This window comes from Mustela nivalis (assembly GCF_964662115.1).
Source record: "Mustela nivalis genome assembly, chromosome: 17".
NCBI lineage: Eukaryota > Metazoa > Chordata > Mammalia > Carnivora > Mustelidae > Mustela > Mustela nivalis.
The window spans coordinates 33,263,068-33,288,107 of record NC_139036.1 but is presented as its reverse complement, the minus strand read 5'-3'; the positions used below and the strand labels follow the sequence as shown (position 1 = coordinate 33,288,107).

Genomic DNA, 25,040 nt, shown 5'->3' with positions numbered 1-25,040 from the left:
ACTGTCAGATCATGCTAGCAGTAAGAGAAGAGGAATTGCCATCTCTGCTATTTTGTGGTGGTGGTTGTTCACTTGGGCCTGAATTATTAATATTACCTTCAGTCTACAGTTTCTGTGCTTGAATCTTTGTAAGCTGCTTGGCTGTTAACATTGCATTTCATATAGTTAAAACAAGGTGTGGAATTAATCAGTGACCTTTACTGGGTTCACACAAATTCTCTTGGCTGATAATGTCCAGTGTTTTGCTAACCTCAGATGCCATGTACATGGGGTGGATATTTTGGGGAGTAGTTTATGTTGATAACTCATAAAGTCTTTTTTTATTATTTTTTAAAAATTTTTAATAAATTATTTTTATTAACATATAGTATATTATTTGCCTCAGGGGTACAGGTCTGTGAATCGTCAGGCTTACACTTCATAGCACTCACCATAGCACATACCCCCCCCAACGTCCATAACCCAACCATACTCTCTACACCCCCTCTCCCCCCAGCAACCCTCAGTTTGTTTTGTGAGATTAAGAGTCTCTTGTGGTTTGTTTCTCTCCCGATCTCCTGAAGTCTTTTTGACATCATAAACACAATCGTAGAATTTGGACCTTTAAGGGAAATTATATTGTTAAAATTGATGACATAAAGGTGACAACACAGTATGTATACCTTATAATCATCTAGATTCTGTTATAAATAACAGCAGTGCAAACTTAAATCAAGTTACCCCAGATTGCTTTAACATTCTCTTTCATCTAATCAGATGACTCCAAAGTAACAAAATAAATTTGGTTATTAAAATGCAAAAGCTTAACACTCGTCAAAAAGGGTTTTTATGCTAGTTCTCATAATTAGCATCTAATGCATAACTTTTTTCTTATGTTTTAATATTGACAGCTTCTTCCCTGTGATTCCTTAGAGGCAGATGAAATAGAAAGGCTTAAGCGTGAAAGAAATGATGCCTTAGAGGAAGTGAATATGCTCAAGGTAATCTCCAATTTCGCCTCCTTATGTTTTGTTGAGAAAAAAGAAACGGAAAAATATTATTATAAATTATCAAATATTATTTGTGTTCATATTAATACCAAATATTTTATAATTCATTTATTCAGCAGGCCTTTAAAGGGTCCTTTTTTTGTTTGTTTGTTTCTTTACTTACTTTTATTTCCCAATACCCATGTAAGACTCAGTGTAGACAGTGGGTTTTGCTCATACCTGAGGGTCTGGCTACTTCACACACCTTTTTGCTCTCATGTGGGTGGCAAAGATGAGAAACCAACAAAGATTAGATGAGTCAACCAAGCAAACCATGACAATTTTGAATCCTTAAATGTTCACTGGAAAATACATTTTTCATGTTTGTCGGCATGTTTCAGAGGCCTCTTGTTTTGGTAATATAATTTGGAATTAAGGTAATATGATTAAGAGAAAAAGATACTCAGCATCCCCAAATATACTTTAAGATTTTGGTTCTTTTTTTATATATTTTCATTCTGTTTTTAATAGGATATTAAATTTAAATTATACTGCAATTTTCACAGAAATCCATTGTACTTTTCAAGTCTTCAAGAAAAGCTATATAAACTACTTGATTTGCCCTTAATTCACTATAGGAATACTTTTTTCCATTATTTTAAATTATTTTCTGAAATAAGTAAAATTCTCTGTTTATTTACTTAATTTTTATTAAAGCAAAATCTTTACACCTCCCCAAAAAAGGAAGAAATTTCCTTCCTGCCTTAGTTTTAAAATTCCAACCCCTAGAGGAAGCCATTGTTAAACACACCTTGTTTATAGCCTTTCGGAGACTTTTTTCTCTCTACAGCCAATTATATTTCTAAAAATAAATGTATATATGCATTTTAGCTTTTATGTAAATCTCTTTACATTGAACACTTTTTTACAACTTGCTTCCTATTTCTTTTTTCTCTTTGTTGGCCTTATATCTTGGGCTATTTTTCGAGTTAATATGTGCAGATCTACCAAAATCCTTTTCTTTTTTTTTTTTTTAAGGATTTTATATATTTATTTGTCAGAGGGAGAGAGAGAGAGACGAGCCAGCAGAGTGAGCAGCAGGCAGAGGGAGAAAAGCCCGATTTAGGGCTCAGGCCCAGGACCCTGGGATCACGACCTGAGCCAAAGGCAGATGGTTACCTGACTGAGCCACCCAGGTGTCCCCTGCCAAAGTCTTCTTAATGGTTCTCCTATCATCAGTGTTTCCGTCCTAGGTTATCTAGCCAACTCCTTTTTTTTCTTTTAAGATTTTATTTATTTATTAGAGAGAGAGTGAGAGAGCACGCACTCATGCATGGGAGGGGCATGGAGGGGGCACAGTAGAGGGAACGAATCCTCAAGCAGACTCCCTGCTGAACAGCAAAATGGATGTAGGGCTTGATCCGAGGACCCTGGGATCATGACCAGGGCTGAACCACCCAGGCACCCCTAGCCAGTTCCTTAATGATGAATATTTAGGCTACTTCCAGTTTTCCTCTACTAAAAATAAGTTCATTATAGATAGCTTTGTAGATGTATCTTGGGGCAATTTGTACAATTGTAAATGTACAAACTGAATACATTTCTGAACGTAGAATTGTTTTATCAAAGGATATGGACACATAAAATTTTATACACATTACTAAGTTACCCTTCAAAAGGCTTTACCAATTCATGTTCCTTTCAAGTGTGTATGAACATTCCATTACTAAAGGAATATTTTATAGGCTTTTATTTTACAACTTTGAAACCACTTCTACATTTTTGGTTATAATACTTGAGAATAAAAATGAAAAAACAAAAAATTTAGTTTTAAGAATAAATTGACAATAATTTCCTCATATTCTCTTTGAAAGCTTCGCCAATGATGGCTGTCTTGGTAAAACAGCATTTTATATAGTCCGTCTCTGCATAAGCCATTAAATTTTATGGTTCATCAGAACTTTCAGAGGTGCCTGGGTGGCTCAGTCGGTTAAGCACTGGACTTTTGATTTTGGTGTGGGGCCTTCTTAAGATTCTCTGTCTCTCCCTCTCAAAAGAAAAAAAAGAAAAACCTTTGGAGGCTCTCAGATCTTTTCATTTACTTAATGTATATCATTGTTAATGATACATTGCAATTTTATTTAAATATCAGTATTATTAGAATTTTAACTTAGAATTGCATTTATGTAACATTTAAACAGGGCTCCCTTAAAGAGCTCTTAAATAAATCAGGGTTCACACTTAAAGTCTATGTCACGTAACTAAACATGTTCTAATGTGACAGGACCTGAAATCCCAGATACAGCATATTCTGTATTTTATAATTTCCTTTACCCACAAACCTGTCTGTTGGCTGAGAACCATTTGGTTTGCCATGTAAAAGAGTGTACACAGCCATAAATACTTCTTCAAGGTAACATGTGTACCTTCAGTATTTCTACTTGTCTAACACACACACAGATAACAGAGGTTGTTCCGTGAAGTTCATAGAGGGCGTAGGTGTTCTCTCATCACTTGCAACATCTCTATTCTTCATGCCTGATTTGAGGCTCAAATAAAAATGAAACCAATATCATTTGATGCCAGTGGCTAATTTTTATTGGACGAGAGTGATTTTTTTAAAAGTGCTGTGGGCTTTATTTAACTTAAAGCCTTTCTGCAAAGTTCAAGATTGCTACTGCTTTGCAAAGCTGAATGAAAATAGATGTATTTTCCATTTACAGATGCAAAAAAACTAGGACACAGAGTGAAGGTGACTTGCTAGAGCATAAAAGCATGAGAGCCAGCAGTTTCTTGGCTCCTGGTCTGTGGCAGATTTATTAGATTGCTATATTAAATTCATCTTCATATACCTTCATTTCATATCTTAGATAAGAATGAGCTGAAATATACCAGGAAACAGAATGCTTCTTATAAACATTGCAGTATTGCCATGAATATTTACCACTCAATTTAATCTTCAAGCAATTCTTCTGCTCAAGTTTATAGTAAAATTGTCCTTATATTACTTAGTATTTTTGATTAGATCAATAAAATGTGGATTTATTTATGATATATTTTTTAAAAGCTGAATATTTTAGGGTATGTGCTTACATTTTAATTTCAAAGATAACATTTAATTTACATGTGTGAAATTATTTATTCTATGACAGTAATTATTATTTTATATTTTGGTTACATTAGTCATATCTTCATTTGCATGGATAATCTTCCAAGCACAAGGTAAATTAGAAAAACAGTAGCCAGTCCAATTTCATATGTCCTCTTTAGTGTGCTAAGAGACCTTTACTTCTAAGTTGTGATAATCATCCTCTTCAGTTTGGAAGCTCTTTGGTGATGATTGCTTTTGCCCAAAATTTAGTTAGTATTTACATATTTTCATCCTGACTGAATTATTTTGGAGCTCAGATTTTGAGATTATACAAAATGACTAATCAAAGTAACAGAAAATGCATTTACATCACAATCATACTGTAGATAATTATTTTTAAATGGTATGTGGAAAGCCAGAAAAGTGACTAAGAGCTACATTTTCAGATTGTATGTTGGATGTTTGTAGAATTTATAAATTTTGAAATAAGGCTCATTGATACTTCATAATTTGTTATTAATTCACTGGTTTTTAAATATAGGAAAAGTTATTTGAATCAGAAAGGCAAAAGAAACAATTGGCAGAAGAACTCCAGAATGTGAAACAAGTAAGTGCATGTTTTGGGGGGGGGGGGGGGTGTGCGCGTGCGCACGTGTGTGGACACGTGCTTTTGTTAATGTGGGTAAACAGCAGTGATGCTGTATATGTCCCGGACCTTACAGATGTGAATACTACAGTATAAAATAGCATACGTCTTAAAAGCAATCACTTTCAGAGCTATCTGTGCTGAAGTCTTGCTACTATTGCTCAAAGAAATTGCTTTCAAAAGCAGATACCCATGGTTATCAGAAGCAAATGATCAATCTCACTGCTTTTCTATTCTTTTTTCTCTTTTTCTTTTCCTTTCTCTTTTCTTCTGTTACTCATACCTGACTATATTACAGAAAAAATAAAACAAGAAAAGAAAACCTCCAAGGCAGAGCATTTGTTACTGTTACTTTTTAATACTAAAAAGTAATTTATTTTTACATCATTCTTCACAGGATTTTTGGTCACTTGCAATAAAATAAATACAATGGCATTAGAAAACAGATATACAAATAAATAAAATATTGATAAGGGTAGAAAGATAAAAAGAACATAGCTAGAGAGCAGGGGTAGTCACCTGATTTTGAATTGCCCAAACATTATCTCCCCAGAAAACATAAAGTCAACATGGCAAGTAAAATCATATAAGACTCATACCTTCAATATGACTGTGATGTAAAATGCCACATCCTTCAAAGTACATATAAATAGAGTAAAAAAATTTCAACAAAGTCCTGCAGCCTTCCTGCTAATGGAAGTTGGGATACGAAGAACAGAGGTGGTAAACTTTCAGTGACTCTGTTCAAAGATCAGGAAAAAACAAAGCGATTAGATGAAGTACAAACACAATCCTCCAAAAAGAATATGCAACAATGAATGCCAGAGTCTAAGCACAGATCAGTATTGAGTGGTTCTCAGGACTTGAGAAAGTGTACAACCAGAAGTGGCAGCCTTGGAAAATAATTGCTTCTGGGAATAACCAAATGAACAGAAACAGGGTAGTATCCTTTGGAGATGAAGCAATAAGGAAATAAGAGGGGAAAATTAAAGTTCTTGCAAAAATGAAAGAGAAACAAGACATACCATTCCTTTCCATCTGCCCTCACCATGACCTTCAACACCATGATCCATGAAGACACTGCACAGAAGAGCATGCTGTTGAACTAAGAACTTTTTCTCTGCAAGGGAAAAAATATGGAATAGGAAAAAATAAATAAATAAATCTGTCCCCCTTATTATAAAACAACTGAATAATCAGGCAATATGAATTAAAGCTTTCCTTCTAACAAAAACTCTCCAAAACAATTCAACCACAAAGCTAAAGAAAACTAACACAACACTCCAAATTCAATTAAATATCCTCAAACAAAGCATTTGGCACTAAAGAAAAACACCTCAAACAGAAATTTTTTAAAAACTAAGAATAGAAATATTTTTAAAATGCAAGAAGAAATAAAATGAAAGTTGGTAAAACTTAGGGAAGAAATAGAAGAAAAAGATAAAAGCATATCAGAAATGAAAACTAAGTTTGTAAGTTGTTCAAGAAATTATACAAATGAAAAGCATCAAAAACAACAACAACAACAAAACACCATAAGCAGGAAAATAATATTGAAATAAGGAAATAAAAGAGTTTCCTGAGGAAATAAAACAACTGAGTAAGACTAATATTTAGAACTATAATTTATGAAAACATTCCAGAAATAAAAGAAGACTTAAACCTATTAGTGAGTACTAGGTAATCTGACCTAAAAAGATAAACTCTAAGACATATTCAGTAAACTTACGAGGCTTCAGAGTTAGAACAGAAAATGAAGTGTCTCCAAGTGAAAAAAATCAGACAACTTACAAAGGCTATAGAATTTAACAGCATCAGCCTTCTCAACACAGCAAAGTAAGGCCATAGGAGAGTAATATTTTCAAGAAACTAAAGGAAAGAAAATGTAAACCAAACTGTATACAGCCAACCTGACTTTCACATATCAAGACCCTAGAAAAACCATTTGGAATGTGCCAGTATTCAGGGAATACTTTCCTGAAGAATTTAGGAGACGATGTTTCATCCAGTCAAAAAATTACTCTAATAACTTTGTCCAGAATTCCCCAGAGAGTGAGCATCTCACAGATGTTATTTTATAGCAAAGACCAAAATAAGAGTTTGCAGGTAAAAGAATAACATGTTAACAGTATATGTCAGACAAAAAAAATCAAAAGATGCAATTTATTTTTTAAAAAATCAGAGGAAAAAGGGGCGAGAAAAAAGAGGGAAATAAAATATAACTGCTTTGCTGTATAAGTAAAGGTATCATTTAAAACTGATGTCAAATAGTAAAAAATTAGGTAAAAATAGAGGAGATTTCTGGCACTATAAAAAAGTAGTAATGCAAAGGTAACCTATAGAATGAAAAGACAAATCTTCCTAAATACCAGAAGAATTTTTTTTAAGATTTTATTTATTTATTTGACAGAGATCACAAATAGGCAGAGAGGCAGACAGAGAGAGAGGGAGAAGCAGGCTTTCTGCTGAGCAGAGAACCCGATGTGGGGCTCTATCCCAGGACCCTGAGACCATAACCTGAGCCGAAGGCAGAGGCTTAACCCACTGAGCCACCCAGGTGCCCCACCAAAAGGAATTTTTTAAAAAGCAAAAGGAACACACAAAATAAACCCATATAAATGTAATATATCCACACAGTAATTTCAACAAAATATGATCAAATTGAGACCACACAGTATAGTTATCTCAGTTAACATGAATGGGATCAACTCGTCTATTAAAAGGTTGTCGTAGGAAAATACAGTTTACCAAAACTGACATCAGTAGAGATGGAAAGTTTAACAGATCAATTTCCATAACAGAAATAAAGTTATCAAGAAACTACCTTCTAGAAAAAGATCAGGTCAGATGTTTTACAGAGAAATTTAACCAAACCTTTGACAATCCCAAAACCACATAAATATCCTCTGAAGGGATTTTAAAAAAAAAGAAAGAAAGAAAATTTCCTTTTTTTTTTGAAGCTAGTGTAACATTGATTTCTAAACCTATAAAGCCACACAAAAAAGGAAAATACAATTAGACTAGAACAACAACTAGGGGCATATGAATTAGGAAAAAATAAATAAAACCATCTGCTTGCAGAGGACATAATAATAATCCAGAAACCCACAGACAATCAGTGACAAAACTAACTCAGTGAGAAATTCACAAGCTAGCAAGATATAAAATTAATATACAAAACTCAGTTACATCCATGTACATAAATAATAACCTGTTAGAAGTATTAACAGTTGAGAAGCCAAAAATGATGTAGAAAAATTGGCAAAAGACGTGAACAGACACCCAAAAAACATTATAAAAATGTCCCTTAATTATATGAAAAGATAATCTTTCTCATAATAAGAGAAATACCAGTTAAAATCTACACTGTGATAGAACTTCAATCTTCTGGTAATGACAGAGGGAAACACTGGTGGAAGACATCTTCTAACAGAAAACAATTTTTAAAAAGCTGGGCGTTATACAGTAGGCAACTGCCAAAGAATTGGAGAATGAACATAATCAGACAGACTGCTCCTCCTGGCTGTAAACCTGAGCTAACAGAGTCTGACACTGGTAGAAATGGACCCACACTTCAAGCCACTTGGTATTCTATTTTTTTTTTTTAAGATTTTATTTATTTATTTGACAGAAATCACAAGTAGTCGGAGAGGCAGGCAGAGAGAGAGAGAGGGAAGCAGGCTCCCTGCTGAGCAAAGAGCCCGATGCGGGACTCGATCCCAGGACCCTGAGATCATGACCTGAGCTGAAGGCAGCAGCCTAAGCCACTGAGCCAGCCAGGCGCCCCAAGCCACTTGGTATTCTAAAAGGTTCACAGACAATTCACTGGGGAAAAGATGCTCATTATAATACATGGGGGTAAAATAAGGGAATATTTGGGGGAAAAAATGAATCTCAGCCCTTATGTCATACTTAAAAACTGTGAGTGGATTATAGATCTAAACATAAGAACTAAAATAATTAAATTCTAAAAAAAACTTTTGTGACCTTGGGTTAAACCTAAAATTAGTAAATTTTACTATATTGAAATTTAGGTAAATACTACTTCAACAAAGGTTTGTCTGGTGGTTGTTGTTTTTCTTTTTTCTTTTTTTTTTTTTTAAGAAAATCATGCAAATACCATTTCTTATCAATCACATTAGCAAAAATTCCAAAGCTTGACAGTACTCTGTTAATGAGGGTATTTCAAAATAGGCATTCTCATTGGGATTGCAAAATGTTACCCCTATGAAGAACTAGGAGTTTTAACAAATCTACATATTATTTACTCTTCTACCTGACAATCTCGCGTCTATGAATTTACTCTGAAGGTATACCTCTAATAATAATAAAATAGATATGCACAGTATTACAGTATTATTTGTGATTAGAAAATACTGAAAACTACTTTAATCTCTCTTGAGTAATATGGATTGATTTCCAGGAGATACTACTGAGTAAAAAAAAAAAAAAAAAAAAAAAAAAAAATTCAAAAGAATATAAATACTATGCAATATTTAATAAACAAGAGCAGTTATATATCTGCTTATCTTTTACAAAAGACACCAAAGGAAGGATAAACTAGACAGTGACGAAACTGGTTATCTACAGTGTGGGTGGACAGATGGTAGATAAGATGTGGGAGAGACTGACACCTGTCTGAGAATGACTTTTTATATAATTTTTACTTTGAGGTGCATGTTAATATTCAACACATTCAAAAAATATAAGAAAAGCAATAAAGATAAGGAAGGGAAAATGAACTTAAAGGTACAAGCAGACCAAAACAAATGAATCCATTTGTATTTCAAATGAGTACCATGTCCATGCTAAAGAAAACCAATTCAAGTAACTTATGAACACAGTATTTGTGTTCAGTCTTTGACAGGTTGGGTTGAGTTGGAAAAGAAGTACAAACAAATCTTAAACCTTTTGTAGTATTTTTTGTTGTTTTAGTGGTAGAGACAAAGCAGTTTTTTTTTTTTTTTTTAAGAGATTTTATTTAGGGGCGCCTGGGTGGCTCAGTGGGTTAAGCCGCTGCCTTCGGCTCAGGTCATGATCTCAGGGTCCTGGGATCGACTCCCACGGGCTCTCTGCTTGGCAGGGAGCCTGGTTCTCTCTCTCTCTCTCTCTCTGCCTGCCTCTCCACGACTTGTGATCTCTCTCTGTCAAATAAATGAATAAAATCTTTAAAAAAAAGAGAGAGAGATTTTATTTATTTATTTGAGAGAGAGAGAGCTCAAGATGGGAGTCAGAGGGAGAAGCAGCCCCCCATAAGTGGAGCTGATGCGGGACTTGATCCTGGGGCTCCTGGATCATGACCTGAGGTCAAGGCAGATGCTCAACCAACAGAGCCACCCAGGCACCCATAGGCAAAGCGATTCTGAAACCGTTTTGGTTGTAGCATAGGTTTTAGCAAATGTATTGACTGTCATTGAGAGCCAGAATCTCAGTGAAAAAGCCCACATATACAAAACAGAATGAAGGAAGTCATGAAAGAATCCTGAGGGTTGGACTGCAGTTTGGAGGTGTTATTTCTAAAGTATCATCATTTCTAAAATATATATGTATATGTGCATATGAATGTACATGTACACGTATCTATCTGTATGTTTGCATGTATGGATATATATATATATATATTTTTTTCCCCCATTCCCTGGCTCTGTCAGCTGTAAGAGCCAAGAAGCAGACAACGTAGTAGCAGTGAGCACATAGCATATCTAAGTGCCCAGATATCATTCCCTACTAAAGGAACCCAGTTTCCTTGAAGAAATGACTAATTTAAGCATTGGTGGAGGGTAAGTAGAAGACAAACTTGGAACATCTCATTTTGCCAGAAAATAAGGAAGTACTCGAAATGACGGAGTTTTGTCACAAGGAACAATCTTGAAAGGGGCTTCTGCTGGCCAAATCTGGAAGGACTTGAGTACCAAAATAATTAAATACAGTAATGAATTGCAATGAAAAAATAGTAATTCATAAGTCCGTACCATTAGTAAATGGATTAATTAGTTAATTAATGGGGAGAAAGGAGAGCTCTTGCTCATTATAGACTCTTGAGTGCTGATGTAACTGCAGAGAAGCTGCCAGATTTGGGAAATCAGCATTTTGCATCTGTGTTCGTATAGACTGAATCAGGCTGGAGTCATCAGATGCTAAATCTAGGGGGAAATTTTGATGAAGAGCAGAGTATTTACATATTTACATGATTTTTAAAGTAGCTTTCTATAAACTACTTATTAATTGCTAGGGGAAAATAATAATTATACAGTAGTGAGATAAGACAACACCTTGACTGGTGCTAAAAATTGATAGTACCAGTGAAGAATAGATGGAGAATGTGACTCCAAATGTGGAACTTTGAAAAGGACTCATCACCTCTGTAGTAGTCTGGCTAAGAACACGTAACCTGAATCTAGCCATGAGGCAGCATTAGACAAACCCAAGATCAGAGAGATGTTAATTTTTTTTTGAAGTCGGGTGTGCATGTGTGTGTGTGTGTGTGTGTGTGAGAGAGAGAGAGAGAGAGAGAGAGAGAAAGACAGACACTGAGGAGTATGAAAGAAAGAAGGATTGTATTCTTCAAAAATATCCTTGTCATTAAAAAAGGAAGGAGGAAAGGCAATAAAAGGTCCCAGATTAAAAGAGCCTAAACAACAACAAAGAGTTTAAACAGGGAAAGTAAATACAAGACCCAACTATAGTAGTTTGGATCCTGCCCTGAAATGGAAAAATGTTCTAAGCGGTATTATTGGGTCAAGTGATGAAATTGGAATACAAATGGCAGATTAAGTAAAAGTATTGAATCAGTGTTAAATTTCCTCAATTAGACAACTATACTATGGTTATGTGAGAATATACTCAGGAAAATACTTACGTTTTTAGGGGGGAAGAGCCATGATGTGTGTAACTTACTCCAAGGTTAAGAAAAAAGTGGAGTGTGTGTATATGTGTGGTTGTGTTTAAGTATACACATCTGTATGCATGTGTATGTGTGAACGTGTGTCTCTTTACATGTGAGAGAGATTCAGAATATGCAGAATTTCAGCAGCCTCCAAGTATCAGTGCCTTACAAGAAAGAATACTTTATTTCTCATTCATGAACGTGTTAGTGAAAGGATGCATCTGGTGAACGAGGTAAATCTGGGTGAAGGGTGTGAGGGTGTTCTTTGTACTATTTATTCCTAACTAATTCTTGCAACTCTTGGATACATTTGAAATTATTTCCAAATAAAAAGTGTTTCAAAGTCCTCTATTTTTTGGCCAGTTTTCAGACTCATTAAGTATTTTTGTACTGTGGTTGGTTTGCCTTGTTAGCTATTTTAATTCTGTACCTTTGATACCTGCATCAGTTCATATGGCCAGGATTTTTTTTTTTTTTTTTTACATTTTTAGTGTTTGCATCCTGAAAGTAGACATTTTACATCTTTGTTTTACATTTAGAACATTTTTTTTACATTTAGAACAAATTAGAGGGTGTGTTTTTTTCCTGCATTTAATTAAAATGTTCTTTTCTCCTAAATGCTTAGAGCTTAAAAGCTTTAGAATGTGAAGCATGCTTGACACAGTAATTACATGAAGTACTGATTAAGAAATGAACCTAAAGAAAAATTTCGTTTTACTTTTTTTTTTCCTTGCAATACCTACTTCTTCCACTTGAGGCCCTCCTGTATTTATTTCTTGGAATGGATTAGTTTCTATTAAGGAAGGTCAGGTCATCATGAATAAATTATCTAAGACAAATCTGTATCAGAACTTAAGAATATTCAATAGGAAAGGATGCAACATTTATGAAAAAATAAACAGGAAGAGGAATCTTTTATGAGGAATGGTGAATTAGCATGAGGAGTAAGACAGGAGATAATGGGCTTTGGAGTTAGACCACACAGGTTTATCCAGATTCTGCCTCCTCCTTTGCTCTTGACCTTGAGCAAGCTACTTCATCTCTTCAAGCCTCAGTTTCGTCATTTCTAAAATGAGCTTGATAATAGGATCCCTCACAAAACTGTCAGCAGCATTAAGATAAATAGTATAAATGTGTACAGTTTATAGTAAGCACTCAACAAATATAAATTATCATGGTCATTATTATAAATAATAGAAAAAGAAATATTAGGTGCTGAAAAAAGAATGATTTGTTTTAAGCATTTGATTTAGAGGAGGAAAATCTAATTCTGGCTGCAAGGATAATGAGACTTTTTATGGAGGGGATAACACCTACATGAACTGGGCCAGACATAGAAAGGAAAGAGTATTCCAGACAGAGGGCGTGGCATGCAAATCATGCCGCCAAAGAAAAAGTCTCGTCTTGGGGCACCTGGGTGGCTCAGTCAGTTAAGTGTCCAACTCTTGATTTCCTCTCTGTTAATGATCTCAAGGTCGTGAGATTGAGCCCCATGGTGGGCTCTGGACTGGGTGTGCAGTCTGCTTGTGATTCTCTTTCACCCTCTTCCTCTGCCCCTCTCCCAACCCTCTCTTTAAAAAAAAAAAAAAAAAAGTCCTGAGAGTCAGAATAGGCCTTTTGCACACTAACTGTACACTAATTTGTTAGTATGTTTGTGTCTTCATGTCTAAAAGTATAATGATATCTGTGTTATAATTTGTTCATAGGAATCAAGAGTGCAGAGTTAAAACTGTTAGGAATATAGTAGGTTCCTCAAAAATAATAGTTTTGATCTATATTCTTTTATCCTCCTCATCATCCTCATCATCAAAGGCCCAGGAACATAAGGGAGCTGTGGACTGATGAAAAGTGTTAGAAAGTGATATTTGGGTGGGTATTTTGGGACCAAAGCATGTAGGTGCTTGAATACCAGTCTAAGATTTCAGACAGCAGACTGCCTCTGAAGATATTTGACAAGGGGAAAAGATTATCAAGTTGCTTATTAACCTACAATCTGACCCCTTTACTTCATACTCTGCATCTAGCTTCTTAGCCCTATTTTTTTTAAACTGCAGAATTTTACCACTTTTTCACCACTTACATCACTAGTCTAATCCACTGTCATCTGCTGCCTGTGTTGTAATGACATCTTCCTACCAAATCACCCTCCTTTTAACCTTTCCCCACCACCATATGGTTTAGTCTAAACACAGCAGCCAGAGTATCCTTTTAGAACTTGAGACAGGGGGTGCCTAGGTGGCTCAGTTAAGTATCCGACTCTTGATTTTGGCTCAGGTCATGATCTCAGGGTCCCAGGATCAAGCCCAGTGTCAGGTTCCATGCTTGGTGCAGTCTGCTTGAGATTTTCTCTCTTTCCTTTTCTTCTCTGCCCCCTGACTCATGCTGGTGCTCTCTCTCTCTCTCTCAAATAATACACAAATGTAAAAAAAAAAAAAAAAAAAGGAGAAAGCTTTATTTTTTTTTTAAATACAAAGCTTAAGTTAGAACTCTTTAGGGATTTCCATCTCAGACTTAAAGCCAAAATCCTACAAGTAAATATGACAGCCTTCAAGAGCCTACCTGATCTGTCATCCCCACACTCCTCTTACCTCAGCAGCCTCATCTCTTACAACTCTCCCCTTCCCCTCCCCATACCAACCCCTCCACTGACCTTCAACCTTTACTCTGTGTAAAGTTTTGTGGTATTGCTTTCTTACATGTTACACGCTTGTCATGTTTTTATCCTTATGTCTATCAATGAGAGGTAAGTTTCACATCTTTGATATGTTCACGGATTATTAGAATAATATCTGACACAGAGTAGGAACTCAATATTTAATGAATAAATAAAGGGATGAATGAAGACTATCTGTACTTTTCTTAAAAATTTTATTTATTTTCTTAGAGAGAGCACATGTGCATGAATGGCGTAGAGGGGGAGAAGGAGAGGCAAACTCCCCGCTGAGCAGGGAGTCCAATGGAGAGCTCCATCCCAGCACCCTGAGATCATGATCTGAGTTGAAGCACCCAGGTGCCCCCAAAAGATCTATACTTCAGAATATTAACAGTAGGTTGGGAAGTAACTGGAGATAAGAGACTTTTGTAATAGTGTAGACCAACACTGTCCAATAGAGATATAATGAAAGCCATCTATGTATTGTTAATTTTCTAGTAAGCACATGTTTAAAACAATAAAAAGAAATAGGTGAAATTATTTTAGATATATTTAATCTAATATATCTAAAATACTGTTGAACATGCAATATTAAAAATAGTTTTACATTCTTTTTTCATACTGTATCTTTGAAGTCACTTAGCATATCGTATTTTGTACACTAAATTTTCATTGGAAATAGTGGATCTGTGTTTAGATTTAATAAGATTTGCAGTTGAAAAAAATAGATTCGTGTACCCAAATGTTATAAACATATTTAAAAATTTTCTACTAACTGAATACCAAAATGTTTGTCTTTTAATATTTGTATCCATAAGGATAAAACTATTCCTTGTTTTTCTAAAAGACTTCATATTTCAAGCACAACCATTTCAAAAGTGCATCTTTTCAAATTAAGTATATCACTAATTCTTTAATACCATTACTATCCAAATCATAGTAGTGTGTACATTGAAAGCAACTCTAAATTTCTGTATCAACTTAGCATACCTCCAGTTTTTCATAGTTTTTGTAACTAATATATATAACTATAATTGATACTTGCATATTGATTTATGGTAGAAAAATGTGTAAAATAATTATTATTGATGTATATTATTGAAAGTTCAAATATCAGTATAAATTGTTATACTTGTTCAACTTCACAAATAAGGTTTCCCTTTTCTTAGAGCTTTAAATTTAGCTCATTCATGTGCAGTGTGATAATGACTTTTTTTGTCTTTGATTATTGAATGTTAGGCAGGCATTCCTTCTGTTTTAAGAAAATTTTGATTTGAAATTAAAAGTGCAGTAAATCTTTGTAAAACTCTTCCCACAACTTGGGGAGCTTGGGTGGCTCAGTCATTAGGTGTCTTCCTTCCTCTTGCGTCGTGATCCCAGGGTCCTGGGATCAAGCCCCACAATGGGCTCTCTGTCCGGCGGGAGGCCTGCTTCTCCCTCTCCCACTCCCCATGCTTGTGTTCCCTCTCTCGCTATGTCTCTCTCTGTCAAATAAATAAAGTCTTTAATTTAAAAAATTCTTTTTTCCCACAACTCAGCCAAGGAGCATTAGCAAAGAACACAGGATCATTAAATTCATGGTCTTCTAAACTTAGTAAAGAGCCATAGAATTTGCACATATATACTACAAGTTAACAACTGTATCCATGATATTTTTAGCACAGTCATCTTAAAAAGCTTTGCACAGATATTTTCCACATGTATAGTACAGTGGAATGAAGCAACAAGACAGTCTCTTGGTTTGAAAATGTCAATAAATTTGAATTTTTGATCCAACATAGCTGGAGCACCATCCATTATGATAAACAATTTTACTCATTATGTAGGTGAAAGTCTTCTTCGAAAGGTGTTAAAGTTAAAAATATCTAGACCAAAGCTTGGTGGTTTTTGTCATAAATTTGGAAGTCCTTTAAGATAATACATGCATGATGCTTGAATTGGGTAGTGTCTCCTGAAGAAAGGTACTTGTAATTTTCCAAATTTTGAATCAATGGATTATTGATGCTGTTAGAAAAGTTCTTGTATTCTTTAGGCATTTGTTTTGTGACATACTTGAAGAGCTTCCATTTTTGGTAAAATATCTCCTCTAGTCTTTTGTCATAAATGAAATTACAATCTTGATCTAAAAATAGTTGACTCTTTAGTGCAACAATCCAAGTCATTTTATAGTCCATATCTAACAAGTCCTCAGGTGATTTGTGTACACCTGAAAATTTGAGGAGCATTCGTCCAGGAAATAAGCAATGGAGGGGTTAACCCGGTAGTAGCAATAGAAATCCACCAACAAGGTCTGTATGAAAGATGCCATGAAGGTAAAGGCAACCAGACTTAACCATGGTAGAAGGTATAGTAATAGAGCAGTCAAGGCTTTGTACTGAGGCTGAGGGGCTGTGATTATTCATGTTGTGATGAATTCACAGTATTTATAATATTATTTAATGCATCCAGTTTTGTAAAAATAATTTAAAATACATACTGGCATGGCTGTGCCTTTCAGAAATGCACACTTGCAATAAAAAATACCCAAAGTCAGCCCTAAAACTCTTCTTTATTTAAATATATTGACTGTGAACACCATTCACCTTCTCTTATGTATACAGAATATTATTCCATTTAAGAAGATTTCAGTGATACAGATGAATTGTTAATGAAAGAGTTCCTGTGCTTTGTTGAAATTGCTAAAATTCTAACTTCTCGAGAATTAGTTTCTTTTTTCACAGTTAGCAAAAAAAGTCTTTAAAAATTCAAAATAGAGAATGTGTATAACTCTTCTCTTAAAAACTTTTAAAAACCAGAAACTTGATGGCAAAGTTTCTTTCCCTTTTCTTCGTAACTTTTTGAAGGCCTTAACATGAAGTCAGCGCAGTACTAATAATTGCACCATATAAATCCCTTAAATACATAGGTAACCTGATTATTAAAACATGGCTAGATTGATTTTCAATTTGTTTTACAATGATGCTTACCAGTTGCTTCCAAAGGGAGGAGAGAACGCAATTTGATATCCTTTGTTCACTCATTTATAAACTTTTAATTGAATTATTGTGAGACAGTGGCCTGATCCTAAAAACAGAATAATCTCCCCCTTTTGAAGGTCCATTAGCTATTATAAATTATGGAAATTAATTTACCTTTTTTAGTGGCCCAAAAAGAAAGCAGTGAAGAACTAAAAGAGGGAGAGGGAGGAAAAAAATGAGTAAAAAGGAAAGGACAAATTATGCAGAGATCCTTTCTCACTGGAAGGATCCAGTGCATTGCTTTTTTTAAGCCAGGGCTGACTACTAGAATACTTAACTGTTCTGTAAGGAATTGGTTGCACTGTTCTCTAAAACCTCAGTATTTTTGGTGAGTTTTCATGCTTTCCAGAATAAACCCTACCTTACTGTCTAAAATCACAAGCCACAATTTCCCATGAAATTAGACTTCTCATTATTTTTTTCTTCAAGTTCTAACAACTTTTAACAGGCACGGGCCGTTCTTCTAACAACTTCCTTTGATCAGCAACTTTTTAAGATGTACTCTCACACCGAAGTTGTCTCAGGTTCCTTTCAGCAGTGTATTATGACCTAAGGCCGTTGTGAACCGGTGAACGGTCCAAAGCCAAAGTATTCGGCTTGCCTGAACGAGCCTTTGCCCTAAAGAAATCATGGGAAATTGCTCATTTGGCAGCTTCTTTAGGTTCAGATAAGCTCAGCTGCAGTCGGCCTCACCTGTGCAAAGGTTGGGTTGAATGCTTGACGAGAGCATGAAGTCCTGAGGCAGCCACGTGAGGTCAGCTCAGCACAGGAGTCTCTGGACAGTTAAGGTTGAACATGAACTTAGTCACAGTGGGTGCCGCTGGCATGTGAGCTGTCTTGGTCGATGGATGAAGCAACAAAGGAAACTAACAACAGATTAAATATATCTCTAAAGGGAACAGTGATACTATGCAATTACTAAAGAGGTATTCATGTTTTCACACTTTGAGAGATTGTGTTCCTTGTGCATTTATTAAAGAAACCGTAAAGCCTCTAATGTTTAGGAGTGGTATCCATCCCCACACCCTTTTTATTCTTCTTTGGGTGACTGAACTTTTTATAGTATTTCAGTGTAGCCCTAAGTAGATATTCTAAGATGCTGTCTCATCTTTAGAAAGGAAAGGAGAAAATACATCTATTTGATGTGTCAGTCTTTTCTGTTCTAAAAGGGTACTATAGTAAAATTATTCCTGTTTCCATTTCAGATGGTCACTTGTGACCTCAAAATGTCAACTTTTGTTTTCGGTTAAAAACCATCTTTACAAGCATCCCTCATGCTCCTCTTTTATATCCACAGCCACCTCCTTCTGTCCTCCCTCCGCTAACGCCTTGCAACCAGTAATCTGTTCTCTATCTCTATAATTTTGTCATTTCAAGAATGTTATGTAAATGTAATCGTACAGTGTGTCACTTTTGGGCATTGGCTTTTTTCACTCAGCATAATTCCCTTGGGACATATCCAGCTTGTTGCATGCATCTATAGGTCTTTCTTTTTTATTGCCAAGTGCTTACAAAACTGGTAAAGTCTGGGGGCACCTGGGTGGCTCAGTCAGTTAAGCATCTGCCTTCAGCTCAGGTCATGATCCCGGGTCCTGGGATCGAGCCTGGCATCAGCGGGGAATCTGTCTCTCCCTCGGCTTCTCTCTCTCTCCCTCTCTCTCTCTCTCTTTCTGTCAAATAAATAAATAAAATCTTAAAAAAATAAATCTGGTAAGGTCTGATTGTTTTGTGGATTGCATCAATGAAGTTTCCTGATTGTGATATTCTATTATAGTCATGCAAATTACAACCACTGGAGGAGGCTTATTGAAGCATACAGGGAACCCCTCTGTATTATTCCTTACAACTGTGTGTAATCTACAATTATCTTTAAATGATTTTTTTTAAAGCCCAAAAAGAGTCTTTTTAAGAAAAGAAATTAAAAATCTCTTACGATGATAGGCAGCCCTCCGAGTGGAGAAACTTACTTTAAAGAAAAAAACTCAATCGAATTTCTTTCTCAACGTTAATTCCCCTTTTGTGAATCAAAACATGACCCATGTATTTTCCAACATTAGACTTTGCCCAAGAAACTGCCTAAGTTAAAGACAGCTTGCTTGGAAAAGGAACCCGAGAGCAGCCTGGTTGGCATCCTTGTTTGCCCAGACACCAGCCATCTCCAGTGAGTCACCGGACGTGAATGTGGCATTCTCATCAAGCATTGGCAAAGATGTCTCTTTCAGAATCCCTGTTCCCAAATAGTTTTCTTCTTTAATGTAGAAAAGGCCTTAACCGTTTTAAGAAAATCTGAGCAGTAATTCTGTTATCCTGTTGATAGTACAGAACCCATTTGAATGGTGTCAGATCAACTAGAATCACAGAATTTTCCAAGTCTCAGGAATTTGGAAAGGAAGTGATGCTATTCTTCACAGAAACCTTCCAGTTCATTTGATGACCATATTTTCTGTAGCTTTTTGGCTCAGTTAGAACTGATGTTGGGGTTCTGGGTTCCCTGCTGTGAGCCACTTATTTTCTGGCTGTTCAGGGTTCAACGCTCCGTCATCAATTGTTCCACGCATGCCTGGTAGCGACTTACAAGGGAGACTTGGCAAAGGAATCTAAGACACATTTATTAAATGCTCTTTTCTATGGATGCACTGGGAAAGCCAGATGTACTCTTGATGAGGAACTTTCATTCCAATGAGAAGAAAGGAAAATAGAGCAAAACCACCCTCACTTCCTAGAAAGCATTGCAGAATAGGTGCCCTTTCGCTGGTGAGTTGTCAGAGGCATGTTTGCCCGTGTAGGCATTTCTCCCTGTAATTTTTCTTACTTAAAAAAAAAGAAGAAGAAGAAGTACAAATCTCTAAAATTTCATTAGTTGCTAAGAGAGCAACTTTCAGAGTGTGTTCTAACCATATATGTAGAGGCCAAAGAGTTTCTGTTTCTTGATGTGAGAGCAATATATATATTAATTTGCTGACAAACTAGTAAATTTTGCCCAAGGAGGAAGTAGTGATAAGGCAGTTGACACTCTGAAACTCTTATCTTGGCGGTTCACCATGTGAGAAACGCTTTTGGTAGTCTTATTTCAATATGGGACTTCTGACAATTGGGTTAAGTGATTTATTCACAAACTGTTTTAGAATTAAAAACAAGACTTCTCTCGTTGTATCTCACCCTACATAAATAAATCACCTATTTAAAAATACTGTACTTTGATTTACTGATCCATATTAGATACCAAGGACTGTCTATGACCATGAGTTTCAAATCAAATGGTGAATTCCATCACAATTCTTTAGTATTGAAGGTAGCTGATTTCCTGATCGGATAGCTGGTGACATTCGGCCACTCCTGACGATATGGCCTTCATGTTATCCTGTCTCCCCTCCTACCCCCTTTGGTTCTTTACTTCTCATATAGTCTTAATAATTATCCCCTTTTCCCAATAGATCTCCTTACATTGTATTTAGTAACCTACTTTCTACCAAATCTGTTGCAGATATGTTCCCCTATATATAAATTGCCTTTCTGATTTTTTTCAAAGATTTTTCTTTAATGCAGGTGTTTTTGTGTTGTCAGATTTTTTTCTTTCTGCTTTCTCCTTTTTAATAATTTTTTAAAAGTCCATTCCTTGGGGTGCCTGGGTGGCTCAGTGGGTTGAGCCTCTGCCTTCGGCTCAGGCCATGATCTCGGGGTCCTGGGATGGAGCCCCGCATCAGGGTCTGTGCTCAACAGGGAGCCTGCTTCCCCCCTCTTTCTCTGCCTGCCTCTCTGCCTACTTGTGATCTTTCTCTCTCTCAAATAAATGAATAAAATCTTTAAAAAAAAAAAAAAAAGTCCATTCCTTGCCAGATTTCAGATATATATTAACCTAGTTTTCAACTGTCCTGCCCTCATGTCTGTCTTTATTTAACCCATTTATGAAATTATTTTGTTTGGTATAAGGTATGAGGTGGGGGGCTACACTTTATACTTTTTGTTTTCCCAAATAATTTGTTGTTGCCACTACTCATTGTGTTGTGGTATCTCCATTACCATAGATTAAACTATTGCATAATCTATGGTCTGTTGGGGGTATTATTTTTTTTAAAGACTTTATTTGTTTATTTGACAGAGAAAGATCACAAGTAGGCAGAGAGGCAGACACAGAGAGAGAGAGAAACAGGCCCCCCGCTGAGCAGAGAGCCCGATGCTGGGCTCTATCCCAGGACCTGAGATCATTGTTTTGGGGCTATTTTATCTTTCAGTTGCTTTGTCAATATTTATTGGGTGAATGAGTGTTTTATCTAACCCTTTGGCCAGTACCAACTATTGAATAACTTTATTTATGCCTTAAATCTTTGAAACCCACCCTGTTTCTTTGTTATTACTGTTGTTTTTCAAAATCTACATACCAGTTCTCACTGAATTCTTTTTCTTCCAAATGAACTTAAGAATATTATTACCATGCTATCTAGATTAGAACTTAGAATTCTTGGTCATGTGATTCCAGTGAATTAAAACTCTAAAAATTAAATTGAAAGGAATGTATTTGTTTGCAGCCATCTCTCTCTTAAACTCCAAGTTACAGTAAGCAGAGTTTACATTCTAATCAGGAAAGGAAGTTTGCAGTAGTGTAAATGTTTCCTTGAGCACCTTTGTAATCAGAACTGGAGAAGTAGGAAAATAGATTTTTCTTTTATGTCAACCTTCACTAAACCAGTAAAGTGCTTGTTTAGGGTTAAATACATTTAACTGGATTTGAACTAATTAATATTTATATTGTGAACAAGTTGCATGGTAAAATTTATCAGATAGGTGTACCTGTGTATCTGTCTTTGATTAGGGACTTCTGTTTGTAGACAGAGATTGAAAATTGTTTCTTTGGTTTTCTTTGATGTTCAGAGTCAGAGCTCAATTTTGCACCTTTTGGAGAAAGAGGCAGGTGCAGGTAGAGAAGCTGACAGCTCTTGGGAGGGTTAATTAGAGCTAATTATAATTTGATTGACCTGCTTTTCCTCCAGAAAGCTTAACCAAATCTTCCTTTGCAAAATGAGGATTTTGCTTTTTCAGACAAACTGAAGAAAATCTTTATTTCCTGGATTTACAAATGTCTATCATTTTACACACTTTACAAAGAAGTGTGTAATTCATAGAATTATGTAATTCATGGAAGCAGGAATGTGGAGGGTGGGAAAGGATGTTCACCATTATATAGTCCTTGAGAGCGTATATTAGCTTGCGATGAAAAACTGTACTTTGTAGGGAAATACAAACTAGTATACATAATTATCTATGTAATGAAAAAACCAAGAAATAATAATTGTCAAACACAGTGAAGTGTAACTGTCCCTCGTCCCACATAGTTTTAATGTAACCTCATTTGCTTGATAAATACTATGAAAGGATTTTTAAATTTATATATAAAAAGAATATAATGAAATGATTTACTTTTCATTAAGTCCTTTTCATAGCATGGTTTATGGTTATTATTGTAATTATTCAAATGAAATATAGTCCTACTAATAGTCTTATAAAATTGAAACATTTTATGAACTTTTCTATGAAAGCTTCTTTCCTAATAAAATTCTCTAAGGTGGTTACTATATATGCAAAACAAAGTTGTCATTTTTACCGTCAGTCCAGTTGTATCTCATTTTTATGGTAAGTGGAGCACCTATGTTCATATTACATAGGGTTTTACTCTCAGTTTGTGTTCTAATTTGGGCAGTCAAGATTCTTTGGCTTTAGAAAGCTAGGCAGTAAAATACTTAACATTTTAATGACAGCTAAAGATAGGAGTAGGAGATACTAAGCCTGTGATTAATTACAGACAACAGATACTATAAAAGATAAAAGTAAGAAAAAAATCATTGTGAGCTGAAGTAGTCTGGCTGCTCAGAGAAGGTAAAATCTGAAGTAGCTGTGAATGATAGACAAGAACCGAATGAAGAAAAAAGGGTAAAGTGGAGGAAACACTGTGCTGGAAAATGTCCTCAAGGGAGGAGAGTTCAGTGTAAGGAAATTTGTCAAGTCATGTAATTGGATGGTAATCATGGAAGAGGGTACTAAAGCTAGGAAGACAGATTTGGAACAAATAGTGGAAAGCCTTGAAGTATGGATATTGAGGATGTTATCTAAGGTTATCTTGGGTTGGTTACCTGAGCAGTATTTTAGGAAAATTGGTCCTTCAGAAGCATGCAGAATACGTGAGAGTGAAAAACACAGTAGGCAGGGTGATCATTTATGTGGCTTTTCATAGTACCTAACATTGAGGTGATGAGAACGTGAATCAGTAATGCAGTGGCAAGAATGCAGATTAAGGAGTGGCTGCAAATACATCATAAATGAAGGCTTCACAGTGCTTAGTAAGTGGTTAGGCTTGCAGGTGGGCTGGTGGGCTGGATGTATGCATGGAGGAAGGGCAAGGAAAGAGAGAGGAGAGAGCACATTTCAGAGGCCCATAGAAACTTCCATGAATTCATTTTCTTCCCCCAAGTGCATCCATGCTTACAGAATGAGTTGGGGATTCATTCGTGAATACCTGCAAATTACATTGAGATGATCCATTGGGAGAAATAGTATACACATTTTAATAAATCTGATACACAAGTTAAGGAACCTCTACATAACTTGCTTTTAAACACTTTTCCTTCAACAACCTTCTTCCTGCAATAACCCTTAATCTTTTCTCACAAGCTGTAGTGGGATCAGGACCAACAAGAGTTCTCCAGTGAGTGAATGTCGGAAGCTGATAAGAGAAGTATTCTTTCAGGCTTGGTAGCATAAGTTACATGATACCAAGACATATATCTCTTTGCAGTCTCTTTTTTTCTCCAGTTGGCCATTGACATTTTGAAAGATTTACTGATTAGCTTAAAAATTACAGAATTTCGAAGGTTACTGATATGGATGTACTAGCCTAATTACAAACGTACAACTGCTGTTAATGCTTTTTCCTTCTACTTTAGGGAGCCGTTACGACTCATAACTAGAGAAGAGAAGGTTTTACATTTAATGCTAACATTAAAAAGACCTGTGCACATTATGTTATTATGTTCCCAAACAACTTCTCTAAAGTTCAATAACTGGTATTACTAATTGATTGCCTCAGGAAAGCCCTTAATAAATTGTCTAGTCTAACTCTCTAATCACATAGATGATTATGTCTATCTTTCAAAAGCAGTAAAGAGGAACTGTACCAAGAACTGTAATTGTTTCTTTAACCTTCCTGTGAGAGTTGATGTTATAAAATAGGCATTGTTATTTCCCATTATACAACTGAACAAACTGAGTTTCTTAGAGCATTAGAGAATTACACAGCCAGGAAAAAAAAAAATCACAGATCAAAGATTCTGACCTAGGTGCAGCTCATTGTAACAGTCAGGTTTTCTCTTCTATGTCATGTTCCTTGTGGGGAAGAAATGCTGTATGTGGAAAAACACACAGCACATTGTCTTTTGTCTGAGCTTATACTGCCCTTTGTGTGAGTTGATAATACCCTTTGTCTCCTTTGTCAAAGGAGTGTTTGGTGTGATCCTGGAGTGTTTGGTGTGATCCTTCCCGAAGATTCACTGTGAAATTGTAAGGTGGAAAAATCCTCATTTTACAATGAGACAGTATGAGTTGGAGGTATTTCCTCAGTGTCACCTAAAAAAAAAAAAAAAAAGCCAAGTCAGAGATTGGACTTCATAACTCAAGATTCCCTTCCAGTCTCCATGTTCATTCTGCTCAGTATGAAAAAACGTAATGCTTGTGTTGCTTGTGTTGATTTTTCTGATTGCTGTTGCCTCTTTGTTTCTCTTTTATTTCCTA

At 35.6% G+C, this 25,040-nt stretch overlaps 1 protein-coding gene across 4 annotated transcripts in view; it reads left to right on the top strand.

The window, feature by feature from the left end:
- The window catches only part of STXBP4 (syntaxin binding protein 4), a 164,853-nt gene that overhangs the window by 57,130 nt on the left and 82,683 nt on the right, over nt 1-25,040 (top strand). For 3 of the 4 annotated variants that reach the window (XM_082707693.1, XM_082707694.1, XM_082707695.1), the window contains 2 exons: nt 891-980; nt 4,601-4,666. In XM_082707693.1, the coding sequence (XP_082563819.1) occupies nt 891-980; nt 4,601-4,666 (156 nt within the window). Of the gene's footprint in view, nt 1-890; nt 981-4,600; nt 4,667-5,003; nt 7,150-25,040 lie in introns of those variants that run through there. The other variant, XM_082707696.1, reaches the window with a different exon arrangement.